This window comes from Phoxinus phoxinus (genome assembly GCF_949152265.1).
Source record: "Phoxinus phoxinus genome assembly, chromosome: 9".
NCBI classification, from domain to species: Eukaryota; Metazoa; Chordata; class Actinopteri; order Cypriniformes; family Leuciscidae; genus Phoxinus; species Phoxinus phoxinus.
Genome location: NC_136884.1, coordinates 18,888,279 through 18,904,180, shown reverse-complemented (window position 1 = coordinate 18,904,180; position 15,902 = coordinate 18,888,279). Strand labels below are relative to the sequence as shown.

Here is a 15,902-nt window from a genome sequence, read left to right as displayed (position 1 = left end):
AGCACCAGAACCACACACCAACTCAGCAAAACCATATTCTCTCGGCCTTCGACTCAGTTTTCAATTTCATAAAACACTTTTTGCAAACCACAACACGCAACTCTCTTTGTAGTAACACAAAAAATCTAACAGGACATATCTAGATTTCCTTTTTAAAACACAACCTATCAAAACACCACACTAATTGAACAGAGCCTCACACACACTCCTCACATGTGCACACACTCATTGCTTTACTTAACACCAACCAATCATGGCTTTAGAATAGGCCTATAAATAGGCCAAAGGTCAAGACTGTGTTATAGCCTACTGTATTCACAACCACAAATGCTTTCAGTAAAAAAAAAAATAGTTTGGTTTCAATCTTGCTTTCGTGTTTGCCATCAATTTTTCAACACCTCTCTATTAGCCTACTTTCAATCTTGTACAGAAATGTACATAGGAGCTTATGAAAGAAGACCTTTAGGTTTTGAGTAACTGTCTGTATATGATATATCCAAAACTATCATATTATGGCAAAGGTGTTTGCAACCTAAGACAAATGTTTGCTTTTGAGATGTGTTTGTGATACTTTGAATGCAGTGCTTCATTTGGCAAGAGATGTGAGGCATTTTGCATTTTGTGTGTGCAATTCTTGGATTTGTACAGTTTTGAAAAAAAGGGCATAGTTTTAAAAATGTGTTTAAGGAGTTTTAAAAAAACTGTAAGCGAATTTAAACATTCGTTGCATTCTCTTCAGCAAGACATGCCGTATTCATTGAGAGACTTCATTTCCCACAGACTCCTGCGGCCATTACAGCTCTTCGCACATGCGCAGTGTGAGGTGCGGGCGCCGCTTCTCTCTGCACATGCGCACAATACTTCTCTGTGTGCACATGCGGAGTGTGAGATGCGTTTGTAAGATGGCGGTTTGAGCGCGCGGCCTGCTTCTGTATGCGCGAGATTGAGATTCCCGCGGTCATCATTCAAGCAGTCGAAACTGTGTGTGTGGCGCGAACGGTTAGCGGGAATTGTGTGAGGTATGTATGTAACTTTATTAAAATAGTGGTTTGTTTCACACTGATCCGTGATACGTCGCATTGATCTTTATTTCAGAGCCGGCCCGTCATTAGCACGTTTAAACCATCGTATTCAAACAAACGCACCAGATAAACAGATAAGCTCGCTGCTAATGTGGTATAATGCGATTTGAGTCCGAAATTAATCGATTAAAATCATATTTGAGCTATTTAATATCCATCTGCCGGTAGTTGCTCAATCTGTCACGTCATTCAAATGAAATGCGCTTCAAAGACGTAATTAATGACTCATGTGGTAACATCTGAGGGAATTTCCGCATTATTTCATTTGTGTAGATATTATAATGTGGGTTTGAATGTTGTCTCTTCTTTAGTGAGTCAAATGTAATGGTTTTGGTTGACGGATACAATTTAACTAAGTAGGACTCCTTCCGGGGTCATGAACCCGAGACCTCAACTGATCCACACCGTAGACCTAAACTAACCCTAGACCTATTGTGTACTTAAGATCAGAGGACTAAACCAGGTGTACTAGGATCACTTGATATTTTAATGTTGATCCAGCTGGTGTAAGTTAAGTCACAAGCTTCCTTTTTACTCTGTAAGATAATCTGGCATTTCTCCATTAGTTTCTGTTCTAAAGGAATTCCAATAATCCCAACTCTGGTTCAGTTGATTTGTCTCTTATCATATTTACTGACTGCCATGTGTTTATTTGACAGCTGAGCTGTGATGGCCAAGAGGATTGCAGAGAAAGAGTTGACGGACAGGAACTGGGACCAGGAAGATGAAGGAGAGGAGGTGTGCCGTTTTAAAGTATCTACACACTTTCACTGTCAAACATCTTTACATTCCCGGTGGAAATGCTTTTGTCATTAGTGTCTCTTAACCTCTAGCCTATAACCGCTCTGTATGCATTTCTCCCAATCCCAAAACTACTCGGTTTTAATTTTACATTGTACATCCTTATGATATATTTTTATTTTAGATTCAAGCATGCCAAAAAAAAAACTGTTTAAGCGGTTAAGTGCTTCAGCCAAGAATAATTGAACGTTTGAAAATATAATCTTGTGTCTTCAGGCAGGAATGTTTTCAGTTGCAACCGAAGATGTGATGAAGAATCGCTCCATCAAGAAAGCCAAGCGTCGTAGCGTGGCAGAGGTAACACTCCTCCTGTGTCCCAGCATGCACCCGGTCATGTGTTTTGAGGGTGATTTATAGATGAGTTTTGTTGTTTTGTAACAGGGAGAGAGTGGAGGGGCTTTCAAAGCTTTTAAGGGGTTCTCCCTGACATCGGCCGCAGGGACGGCGTCATTCTCTGGCTTTGGTAACGGCGCTGGTTTCAAACCGATGTCCAGCCTGACCAATGGCAGCGTGGCTTCAGTGGCTCCATCTTTTGCCAGTTTTAACGTCCCTACGTTTGCTAAAACTAACAGTGGTAAGTGGGGGTTTTTTCATTAATGAAAAAGTTAATTGTTCACGGTGCCCACCTTAGCGTTGCTCTGGTTTCACACTCAACTTGATTCTATCGAACCCCGGTGCGTTTGCACTTGCGATCTTACGTAATCGCAAACGTGCACGGCGAATGATAGAAAATAGAAATCGTGCCAGATGGAGTGTCATACAAGTAGCCTACTGTAAGCTTGAGGATGCAATATTTACACTGCTCTATTCCTGTAGATAAATGTATATGTATTTGCAATTAAATAATTTATTTTATTTTTTCAATTAATATAGGCTATATATCAGGAATCAGAGTCTTCTGGGTTTAGATGGAATTGTTGTTGTTGCACTGTCTCAGATTTTGTTCAAACCTGGTCTATGATCAAGACCTGGCTGTGTCCCAAAACCAAAGCCTGTAAAATATATCTGTTCAAATCCTGTGTGTTCATATTTTCAGTTTTACATCCTGAAAATCACATTATCTGGTAAGCAATATTTGGACATTAATATAATGAAAAGTACTATCATGGGGAGCCCAAACTTTGTAGGGTGGAAGACAAACATATTAATATGACTGAACCATTACAAGTTTGTACGGCATGCACTAGATTTGGAAAAAAGTGTGAAAAGACTGACATTAAGGGTAGCATAAACTTAGAGCAAAATCTAAGAAGGTGCAGCAACTGTTTTCCTGCATTTTGTCTGATTTGACACAGAATGACCGAGCTGCATGTCATGTGGGTCAAATCCTCCCATTCAGTGCTACTAGACAGTGATACATTTTGAAAAATATACATCTGATCCTTCTGCAATTACGAAACACAATTTGTCTGTTTATAGCATTATCTCTTTTAATGTGATAAAAACACTAAATAATAATTTTGACTGTAATTTACGGTGGTGTAAGGTGCTGGAAAAAGCTTTAAAATGGACCTTGAAAATGCTTGAAAAGTGCTTGAATTTGACCTTGGAAAAGGTGTACGAACCCTGAGGACGTTTAAGTATTGTGTTGATCTGCCGCAGAATCCAGTGAATTAATGCTCATGCAATATTAAAAACAAAGACGACAATGCGAAAAGAGTTTTAATGTTTATAATACGATCCGCTCGTATGAGGTGTCACTTTAATACTTGAGCTCTGACACATCATGTCCTTCACTGACTACCTTTCGCAACTGTCTTGATAACTGCGGGTATGTCAAAGCTTTGAGTGACTCCCATCAGTGCAGAATTGCTTGAGTGATGTGAAAGTCGATATGACTGTTCAGATTGAGGTAACTGCAGTCTGAACGTAGCCTTAGAAATGGCAATAAACTCCAACTCATGTTATGCAAATCCACAATATAAAGATAATATCTCAGCCGATTGATTGGCCGGTGTTAGAAGACCTTTATTTTGATGGCACGTCTGACTTTTATTTTGACGAGTGGCCCTGAGAACGGTAGTGCCTGAACACCACGCTCACACACATTTTATTATTAATAGGAACTCAAACAATACTTTCTCATTTCAAGTCAGCATTCAGCAAATTAGGGATGGACATTTTTATAAAATAATACATTTGAATATTCGGGCTCATAAAATCGAATATTCGTTTATTGAAATGACGTTTAACGAGAAAGACGTTGTTATTTTTTTAAAGTAGAAATTGTTTTTTAAGTTAAAGTTTTTGTCACCATTTCTGAACAAGCTTACAGTTAGGCAATATACACAACAAACTTACTATATATCTTAAGGTTTTCTTTTAGTTGAAAACATTAAACAATGTGTAAACCAAAAATATAAAGGACAAAATAATTTAAGCTCAAGCAGCGCGATAAAAAACTGCTAATAAAGCAGACTGTGCAGTTATCGTACACGAGTCAGCAATATTATTTATTACATGGCTTGGTTTTGTATTTATTTAATGTATTTATTACATGGCTTGGTTGAATTCTAATGTAGAATGCGCCGTTGCCATGAAAAACAGCGTTGCCATGAACACGGTGTTCTTTAGCGGAAGCAATGCAATTGTTTTTAAATAAATAAACTCCTTTTTATTTGTTAAATTATTGATTTATTTGGTAGGTAGCCATGTGATAATGTAGAGCGAGGCGGTTGTTATAGCGAATACAACACCGACAGGCTGATCAGGACCCCGACGCGAAGCGCTTTTCTATGTGATTTTTCTTTTTAACTCGAGTCAGCATATGAGTATTGTGTTTATATTGTTTCATGTTGAGAAAAACAATAATATCCACCACATGCTCGAGTGAGGACACACTGCGCTGACAAACGTTGCAGAAACGCAAAGATAACAATGTGCTAAGTTTCTAGCGGTACTCCTGTCTCCCTCAACAAAACTTACAGAAAGCATATGTCTGAAAATGATTTTGCTACCTAAGGCAATGTACCGTATCATCTCGGCTAACTTGGGTTGCAGCTGCGCTTACCTGCAGTCGTGAACGGATGGACAGTCTTTCCTCAGTCGACTGCTGTTTGGATTTCATATGATTTCTCATTGTGGGGATGATATGTCATATTCATTAATTTGATCAAAAGTAATTCCATTTTGTAAGATCATTTAGTAAGATAATTTTCATCTAAGTAATTCCAAACTTCTCGAGGCAGACGACAACATTGTGATCAAATACAATCATCATGTTAAACGCTCCACAGCGCCACCACATTTAATTATAACTGCGAGTTAGTGCTTGGGATTCATCATGGATTCGTTTACGGCCAGCAAAGCAACATAGTAAAATTCTTATAGTATTTTATTTTTCGAATATTAATTACAGATTGAATATTCGTGCACACCCCTAATTAAATGCAAATGTAGATGTATTATGAATTGGTCGATTTTGGATGTTATTTGGACTTAAAGCACATGTGCTGTGCTACTATTTGTCTTGAAGCCAAAGATGAGGCGAAAGAGTCGTGCGCTGACAGTAATGCTCTTTCCACCTTCATAAATAATCCAGTTGTTTGTGGCTCACTATGGATATGGTCTCAATTCATAGTCTATTTTGGGCAGCAGTATTCTCAGATCTTCACAGCTTTTGTATTTGTGCTTTATTCCGTTGGCAATCATAGAGACTGTTTACCTCAACCCACAAACTGGTATTTTTAGTGTTGTGGCACCAACCCAGTCTGACATGATGCATTGCCCAGCAGTGAACGCTCTGAGAATTAGCTTCCTTTCAACTCATGAGTTTGAACCGCCACACAACCAGTGAGATTCATTAGTGCACCACTAGTTTTGACAAGACATAATTGTTATTTATTGCCTAGTTATGCATATTTGTTCTATAAAGAAATTGTTTCTGACTGATAGGACATATGTATTTCTTAACGTATCTTAATGTCAAAACAATTAAGTCATCAAAAATGATTAAAATGTGATCCAAAATGTTTTCAGGTAACTTTATAAATGAATATTGCCATACGCATTTTAATCTTATGGTTTTATATTGATGTTTGAAGGAGTAAATTATAAATAATAATAAATAAAAGTCAGTAATTGAAACAGAATTTAACTTTCTGGTTCTGATTCAATATGTAATACATGTTGGCAATATGTAATTGATGTTAACTCCGACCAGAGTAATAATAATATGTAATGTAATCTGGTTTTATGTTCAATTGTACTTGCACCAAAAAAAACACCATGACCATCATTCAAATGTTTCAAGCTGAAGTGTGTAGATTTTCTCAATCTATTTGTGCGCTTTTGAGATTTTATTCATATCTTGGTCTAATACCTTTTTTTTTTTTTTTTTTTTTTTCTTTTTGATACCGGGCGAGTAGGGGTGTAAGGATATTCAAACCGACCTGAAAATACTTCCGGAAATACCGAATAATAATTCATGACGTACCGAATGCGCCCCGCCCAGCTCTAGCCCATTGTTAAGGTTTACCGCATCACATAACTAGTTTTTCTTCCTTGACATACAAATAGTAATGTCCACTCCCAATACAGTCTTCAGTTCAGGTGTACATCTACCTCACAGATGCCTCGTAACATCTGCCTTCTAGACGAGACGAATGCCAGCGTCATGTTATCATCCGAGTCAACCAAGAAGCTCTCAGAGATCAATTACATCTCCCAAATACTTTCTTTGGGCACGAGTAACTGCGCATGTAGGAAAGGCAGCCGGAAACTTTTGCGCATCATTTTGAGTTGGTTCACTAACCAAAGGTCTAGGAAAAACTTCCCCACCGGCGAGATCGTTCCCTAGGATATCATCTTAACCCAGCAACATTTTGTGTGTCTTGTATTCAAGACGAATACAGCGTTGTAGCCTCACCACCATTAACTGGCCAAAGCATGGAGCTTATTGCGATTATTGGTACGTTCGATAAGAAACTGTCATTTTTCAAATTATGTCCATTTTATCACGAAATTTCAAACAATAAGTGCCGTTTTGACGCTCTTTAATGTGGCGTGACAGCTCGCTATATATCCGCCTCAGTTTAAGCAGCGTAGCACAAGTGAACGCAACCATCTCTTCCTTATAAACGTGAATGAGAGGTATCTCCAGAACATCTGGAGGTATGTTGAAAGATACAGGACAGTTAACTGAGACTTATTATTAGGGATGCATCGATCCGATATTCAGTATCGGTATCGGCTCCGATACTGCCATTTGTGCTGGATCGGGTATCGGTCAGACGAGGCCGATCCAAATCCGATATTGTGCGTATACTATTCTGTGCTATTGTTAAGCCCCACAAAAGGCACAAAAACATTATAAAGCACCATAAAGTTGTCCTGCACTATATTATAAGTGTTCTGAAGCCATTATATAGTATGATGTGAGATAGAAATGAATATTTAAGTCATTAAATTCAAGATCACGTACACTTTTCCCTCCGCTGCGGCTGTCAGTCATTCTCCATTCAGCATCAAACAGCGCGTCGCGTTCGGTTACGACAGTCAACACGATGAAAAACTCTTTTCAAGATGATTCAAAGTTACTATAATTATACTTGATCTGTAGATAAAGGTCTATGATTTTGCATTAAACAACTTTATCTTGCTGGACTTTATTGCTGTACCTTAATCATGTTACTTTCTACCGGGTGTCTCTCACAACACTGGAGTCAGAGCATTATAATTGTTCTTCACGCGCACAGTAACTGACATTTAAAACTTCTAAAAAAAAATGCTCAATAAACTATTGCATAGATAGATACTGTATAATACACTACGCATCAATATGTCTTTCCTTTGTGATTTGAACTTTTTAATGCGCGGACTCGAAGCGCTGCGCGCTGTGACTCGTGTTGCTTCAAGCGCATCATTCTGTGCTCGGGATGCGCATAAGCACTGTGTGCCGCACTGTACTGGAGCCTTTCATATCATAATACAGCGACGCAATGAACGATTATTAATAGCCTTTCTAGTTCTGTCCTATCTATCATATGTTGCTGCCTCATTAAACCGCTGTGCTATACATTTAAAACATGTCTCAATTTTATAGTAGGCCTAGGCTATAAAATAATTTATCTTTTTGATTTTTGTTATCTTGTTTTTCATGAATGTATTTTACAACAATACAAAGAGGTATCGGTATCGGTCGATACTCAGAATGTTTGGTATCGGATCGGATCGATTCTGAAAAAATGGTATCGTTGCATCCCTACTTATTATATCTCGTGTAATCGCTCAATCAGTGTTTCAACGGCAGAAAGACAACAGCTTTAAAACAATATCCCACGTAGTAGTACATTTACCTCAGGAAAGTCATTCAGTGTCACAGCTTGTTAGTTCGCTAGAGAAATGAACTCTTTCGCTAAATATATCCACTTTACTAGCTTTACTAAATATGAATTATATTTTACTTAGTCTGTTAGTGATGTCTTTTTATTTAATGTCTGTCTAAAATATCTGTCATGAAAATTACAGCCAATGTGTAAATCATTTTAATGCAATAACGAATTGTAGTAAAAACATAGAATTACATTTAGAAGTTAATACAAAAACTGCCTTATGTGCAGTTTACATGTTTGCATACAGTTTGTTATTTGTGTGTTGATTATTATTCTATCTAAAAAATAAATAGCAACTGAATTTAGGCTATTAGTTTGGGCTAGTTTGTTGGCCTTTAATATTATAGTAATGTGCAAGTAAGGGTTCCCTATATAGTTTACAGCATTAGCAGAGATGTCATTTTTATCCTTAAGAAACTTTATAACTGAATTCATTCAAAGACAGAGGCACATTTTGTTCAGTAAACCACGGTTTAATAAAAAAAAAAAAAGCAATTTTATGTTTTTGTACCACTACCTACTGGCTAGTGTCTCACTATTCAGGGAAACAAAACTTAGTTTTTTTGTGTGACAAAGGAATGTGAACAACACCAGTCAACATTTATGAGGACCATCATTTTCTCCATTGCCCCACTACCGTTTAGTGTTCTTATATAGGCCATGACGTTGTGTTGAACTGGGTCACTTGACTTGACCGGCCAACACACTCTACAGTCAGAGAGGGAGGATGGGCGGCACTGTTCACAGAGGCATCTCTTCAGAGCTCTTAGTCACCCAGCGTCTCTCTCTTCATCCTCAGGTCCCTTAACCTTCAGCAGCTCCGCCCCCTCCAAGCCCACGGATGATGTCACCTCCAACGGCTCCGTCCCCAGCAGTAAAGAGTACAACCGGCAGCTCACCGCGCTCAACTGCTCCGTGCGCGACTGGATCACCAAACACGTCAACGACAACCCCCTGTGTGACCTCAACCCCATCTTCCGGGACTACGAGCGACACCTGGCCAGCATCGAGAGGAAGTACGGCACGTCAGACGGTGCGGCGGAGAAGCGGCTGGTGTCGAGCGGAGCGGGAGCCGCCGTCTCCAGTCCTGCTGTCAGTGGAGCAGCACCGCAGCTGTTCTCCTTTAAAGACAAGGATGTTGACAAACCAGCAGCTGCGGCGGCTCCGAGCGTCTCTTTTAATTTCGGCCAGAAGGTGGACAGCTCTGTGCTCGGTGCGCTGACGTCCAGTGGAGCGCCGTCTTTCTCCTTCTCCACCTCCTCCTCCTCAGGCGTGTCGGTGTTTGGATCTGCGGTCAGTAGTGCCGGTCCTGCGGTGTCATCCTCTATGAGTACAGCCAGCAACAGCCAGACTGCAGGTGTGTGTGTTCTCGTGTTCACTAATACAGCAAGCGCACTGATTCATAGGTTTTTGCTGTAAGGGTGTAAGTGGTGTTTAGTTTATTTCATGGCATCTTTCGGTTTCGTGTCAGTCAAGTGCAATATAGGGTTTATTGGGGTGTTTGTCTTGATGTGTTAGCTGTTTGAGCTATAGGGGAATTGTGTAATGGTACATTTACAGTTGAAATGTGGGAGAAAATGATTTGTTCTTTCTGTAGAGATTCTGAAGAAATGGACCATGTTTAAAGGATTAGTTTATTAAAAAATTTAAATTCTGTCATTATTTACTCACCCTCCAGTTGTTTCAAACCTTTATGATTTTCTTTCTTCTGCTGAAAACAAAAGAAGATACTTTGAAGGATGTCATCAACCAAACAGTGGATGGATCTCATTGATTTCCATAGTATTTATTTTCCTACAATAGAAGTCAATGGGGTACGTCAACTGTCTGGTTACTGACATTCTTCAAAGTATCTTCTTTTGTGTTAGCAGAAGAAAGAAAATCATAAAGGTTTGAAACATCTTGAGGGTTATGCATCGCTATAATCACGGTACATCATTCATCTGCTAACAGAAAAGGGTGAAATAATGTTTATAGAATAATTAAAGATGCACCCAACAACTATTTAGATTTTTATATTATATTTGATGTTAAAAATCCGGATTTTTTTTTTTAGTTTTGGTATAAAATAGTTTTAAATAAATATTAGAAAAACACGTTTTTAAAAACTTCTTAAAAAAATGTGCACAGGCTGTAAATTGAAAAATTGAAGGCTGTAAAAAATGTAAAAGCATGAATGTATGCTGTTGTGTGCAAAAAAAAATATATTTTTTTTATTTCAAGCCTTTTTACATGTTGCATTTTATAATATTAGTAATGAAGTCAACACCATTATTCAATATCCTGCGGAAACTATAGATGTACATAATAGTCTTAAAATGTTATAAAACAAAGTTTCAACATGACTAATGCAATAGTCACTCACTTTTCTATGACTAAACATTATGTGGAATGGAGGTATACGTCTTCAATATCCACTGGCTAAATCTTGTGTACCTTCTCAGGGAAAGAACAGGTCAAGATACATGTGACTGATGATGAAGGGTGTAATTTTTAATGAAATTATCTGGACAATTTTCATTTTGGATGTCATCAATTAGATGAGATGATGGCGCTCTCACTGAACACACTTGTAACAAGAATATTCATGATTCTAGTGCAAATGCTGATAACGGATATAAAATCAGCAGAAGTCAGACTCATATTTAGAGCGTCAGTCAGCACATTTCAGAAAAATGCTGAAACATGATGTTTTTAATGTGAATTTCCTGTGCTCTTCTGTTGTAGATGAAAATGGGGAAGAATCAGAGGAGCCGCCGGTTCCTGTGGTGAAAGAGATCAAGGAGAAAGACGCCTTCTACTCCAAAAAGTACACTTCACGTCCCCGTCACTCTTTAAACACAACACCCGTGTCTCTCGGATATTTTATGTTTTAACATGATCTTTCCGCAGGTGCAAGTTGTTTTATAAGAAGGACGGAGAGTTTAAGGAGAAGGGGGTCGGGACGCTGCATCTGAAGATGGTAGCTGAGAGCAAACTTCAGTTGTTAGTGCGAGCCGACACAAACCTGGGTAAGTCATCAGCTGTTACATTTCAGTCAACTACAAGATACTTGACATTATCTGTAAAGAACCGTTTTTAGGATGATGATATGATGACAATAGTCAGGCTATGTTAATTGTGAGATTAAAGAGTCTTACAAGAAATAATCGGCTACCACTTTCTCAATGTTATAAGTGTGAAATAAAATTGCAGTTGTTAGATGAAAGGTACATTGTGTGTGTGTGTGTTGGCCATGATTAGAGAAGATCTGGATCCCCCTGCAGGACATTTCATGAAATGCAGTCATCTAGCTTGTAGTTTAAAGGGATAGTTCACCCAAAAATTACAATTCTGTCAATTACTCACCCTCATGTCATTCCAAACTAGGGATGTAACGGTATGAACATTTTATCCCAACATTTATTGACCAAAATTATCACGATTATTATATTATCATGGTCTTGTTAAAATGAGATGACAATGTTTCAACAAGTTTTATATTTGGAAATCAACAAACAACAAATAAGATTAAGCAGCTCTATGCACTTTTTTTAAGCATTCACATGCATATCTCTTCTATCACCGCGGAGGCGCTCTCGTTTCATTAAAATGCAAAATAACTATGATTCGCACACAAAGTGCCTAAAATGCACAGAATTTGGATGTCAGGTGTGTTTTAACAAGAACTGGAGTAGGCTATGAGAAGAAAATGAAGACTCAAAAACATTTATAGAAAATTGACCTATTAAACTTGTTTATATTATTCAGTTTGGGTAAAAGTATGTTGTGTTTTATAAAAAAAGAAAATTGAAAATAAATATTTGTGTGTGCTGTAAAGAGGTTAGAAAAATGTAATCGTAATCAGGTAAAATCGGTATCTGCATGTCAAACTCAATAAAGAATCGGCTAGAAAATTGTAATCGGCGCATCTCTAGCAGAAAACAAGGGGAAGAGAATAGATATTGCTGATTAGTGTATCATATCTATGCAGTTTATTGATCCTTTTCTTTTAACAGTTCGTGAAGAACATTTCATAGTGCTCTCTACTCCAGTGTGATCTGACAGACACCTGGGACAAAGACTCATGATTTAGAAACAAACTCCAGCGAGATAAAGAACTTTATGAAAACCCATAGACCTTTTTCTACAACTAAAGTGTAATGATGGGAACATTGATCTTGGAGTGAGTTTCCTCGTGTTAGTGTCGTAAACTAATGCGACTGGCTGTTTGAATGCTGAATTCATTTGTACCTCACATTAAGCTATCGAACGGCTTCAGAAGTCTTGGAATATAGTGTACGAAAACTTAATGGTGCTTTACAATATTTGTTTTATCTTTAGTGGGGCAGACTGACGCTGGACAGGATTTACCACGAGTTTTCAAAATCACCATAATCAAAGCCGGTGTTCGGGATATTAAATCTTAAACGATAATACTAACCGTCAGGACATTTTATCGTGAAACCGGTAATCGCTTCATTCCTGCCAAACCTGTAAGACTTTTGTTCATCTTCAGATCACAAGTGAAGATGTTTTTGAGAAAATCTGAGCTTTCTGTCCCTCCATTGACAGCTACAAAACTACCACTTTGACGCTTCATAAAGTTTGTAAAGACATCATAAAACTAATCCCTATGAATTGAGCGGTTTAGTCCACATTTTTGTTCTACAGGCCCACTCGGGCCCACCACCCTGTCTATTTCCACCATCCCCACCACTAAATAAATAAAATAGGCCTAGTTTTTGACCCATAACTGTAATAAACAAGGTCGTGACGCCAAAAACTACTAGCCTAACTCATATAAATTTCAAAAGTTAAAGACAACTGTCGTAATAAAATAAGAAAAATTACTCAATTGCGAGCACAAATACAAATAAAATGAAATAATGTTTTTCAGGTATGTTTGTTCTTTTTTAAGTATACCGGTAAAAAAATCAGGCAAGTGACAGTTTATGATTGACGCAGTCCTTAATGTCGAGCTTATTTTTGTCAATCTCAGCGAATACCTCCATTTTAAGAGATGTATCATATAGGCAGAAAGATTTATTTCTGATTCTGCTGTAGTCTGTACACAACTGATGTACGAGTGCTTACTGGCTCTTCTGGTTGTTTACAGGGAACATCTTGCTGAACATCATGGTGCCCTCTTCCATGCCCTGCTCACGAACTGGCAAAAACAACGTGATGGTGGTGTGTGTGCCAAACCCTCCCGTGGACGACAAGAACCCCAGCACACCCGTCCCGCTGCTCGTGCGTGTGAAGACGGCGGAGGACGCGGACGAGCTGCACGGGATCCTGCAGGAAAAGAAAGCCTAGCGCGTCGTTCTTACGTGTCTGACTGAACGTGGCCCACACCTTCTGTCTGTCTGATCTAGAACTGTTCTTTTGTCCCGTTAATCGTCTAGAAGAGTGATGGAAACCGATGGGTTCTTCTACTGTGAGTCACCGTGGTCTACTGTAAACGCTGCTCGTCGTATCAGAGAAGGCCACATGTATAGACACGAGTCTGGATTCATCGACATTCCTTTGAGTTTTAATTTAGCTGCTATTAAGGAATACTTCGAGGTTTAGACAGAGCCGACTGTTTTACGCCGATCCATTTGTTTTTAATTCGGACTCAGTTTTCAGAGGCAAGTGTGTGTAAGATCTTTTCTGTACGGTTTTCCAATGCTTGCTGGAAGAGTAATTTAGAGGTCAGTATTACACTTAATTTTTTTTTTTAAGAACAATACATGCATCAGATTTCCACTGCTCTAATCAAACATAACCCCCCACAGTTCCTCATAGCAGGAAGTGATCAGATATACCGGAGATGTTTCATACGGCTCATTTTCTCGCAGTACTTGCTGTGATGGTATTTATTTTGGTCGAGGGCATGTGTGGATGTGTGTAAACCACAGAACTGCTGAGGTTGAGAATGAATGCTGGCTTTATGGCAATCTGTCCTGAAAATGATCTCTGGAAGTTTTTTTTTTGTTTAGTTTTTTCCTGTAAAGTGGCCTTTTTACTGCCTTACACAGTGAGGTGTGTGTTTAAAGTGTTGAGCAGCACTCGATCTACCTTACATTCATTTACTGGTGAATAAATCAACTGAACCTGACACGACTCGCTTCATTTCCAGCAATCATGGCTATAGAAATGGTACTTCGGCCACTTACTGACCTCGGCCGAATCGAACAATTAAAGGGATAGTTCACCCTCATGTTGTTCCAAACCTGTATGAGTTTCTTCTGTTGAGCAAGAAAGATATATTGAAGAATGTGGTAGCCAGACAGACAGTTGACTGTAGCCATTGACTTCCATTGTAGGGGAAAACATACTTTGGAAGTCAATGGCTAGTCAAATGATTACCGACATTCAGGGGCGTCGTTTTTGGCGGGGGTATCTCCCCAATAACCAAAACTAGCAAGTACATTTTGACTAACTTTTAGAATTTATAATAATTAGCCTACGTATCTGTTAATGGAATAGATATTTCAATAAAGATTTATATTACAACTGTGCATGTTGTATATAGTTTCTGAATGCGTAGGTAGCTATTTTTCATTATAAATTAAAAGTAATGAGGAGCCAGCAATGGTTTTAACTGTAATTGTCATTATTGTAACAAATACAACCTTATTGTACAAAAATGACAAGTCCTGTCACTCTTTAGGCCAAGTACAAGTTGGAATCAAGAGGACCTTCTTAAAGTATTGATTAAACAAATGGTTTTCCCCAAATGTGTTCTGCTAATAATGACAGAGATTAGGAAAAATCTGGCTTTCAGATATTCCAAGATGACAAGAAATGTACATTTTCAATATAAGAAAAAAAGTTAGTTTGACCCCATGGCACTTTTGATTTAAAAAAGTTTTTAGGTGCTTGAATAAAATAAAATGCATTAGTATCCTATGTAAACAAGTGAATGTAACTAGGTTATTACTTTACTGCAGTTATGTTATCAATGCATATGTGGATACCACACAAAAAAAAAACTATTTGCAAAAAATGAATTAATAAATGAATCTCATGAGGGAGCATGTCCCGGGACCCCGCTAAACGGTTCACACTTAAACCCCCCAATATTAAAACCAGAACTACACCCTTGCCGACGTTCTGCAGAATATCTTCTTTTGTGTTTAACAGAAGAAAGAAACTCACACAGGTTTGGAACACCATGAGGGCGAGTAAATAATGACGCAAATTTAATTTTGGGGTGTATACAATCATAGATTGTATCATAAATCATAAGATCATATTGTATTTGATCATTTATTGCAGAAAAACACTTTATATTTTATAATAACACACAATAACATTTTGCCTTCAAACTTTTTAACCATATTCCCACTTCTCTTCTGAAAGAGTACAACTACAAACCAACATTTGATCACATGTATTACTACTAATAAATAGTTCACCCAAAAAATAAATTGGTATCACACGCCTCCATTTGATTCCAAAGCTGTGAAACACAAAAGATACTTTGATGAATGGATGTGGTGATCACTGACCATTTTATGGACACAGAAATGTGTTTCTCATGTTACTCGTTCTGCAGAGCTGATTTAGGCCCACATTGTTTTCTAGAACTGTCTCTACCCAGATATCAGAAACCGGGGTCGTGAACCTCTTATTAAATAAGTTAAAAGTGTAATATAACAGCTTTTGGTGTTACTGACCCTTGGTTTTATGCATTTAGAGGATGAACAACATGTTCTGA

At 38.2% G+C, this 15,902-nt stretch overlaps 1 protein-coding gene across 2 annotated transcripts; it reads left to right on the top strand.

Annotated features, from left to right (window-relative positions):
* The first annotated feature begins 301 nt into the window (after window positions 1-301).
* Window positions 302-14,297, top strand: nup50 (nucleoporin 50). Of its 2 annotated transcripts, XM_079622467.1 has the most exons (9): window positions 302-602; window positions 781-1,019; window positions 1,742-1,820; window positions 2,100-2,180; window positions 2,265-2,457; window positions 9,015-9,572; window positions 10,943-11,024; window positions 11,108-11,226; window positions 13,314-14,297. In XM_079622467.1, exons 3-9 carry the CDS (start codon window positions 1,752-1,754, stop codon window positions 13,511-13,513), a joined length of 1,302 nt encoding a protein of 433 aa, XP_079478593.1. In that variant the 5' UTR covers window positions 302-602; window positions 781-1,019; window positions 1,742-1,751; the 3' UTR covers window positions 13,514-14,297. The 2 variants fall into 2 exon arrangements, with proteins under 2 accessions (XP_079478593.1, XP_079478592.1); XM_079622466.1 differs by lacking the exon at window positions 302-602 and having other exon boundaries at window positions 874-1,019; window positions 1,742-1,835.
* Window positions 14,298-15,902: the final 1,605 nt, after the last annotated feature.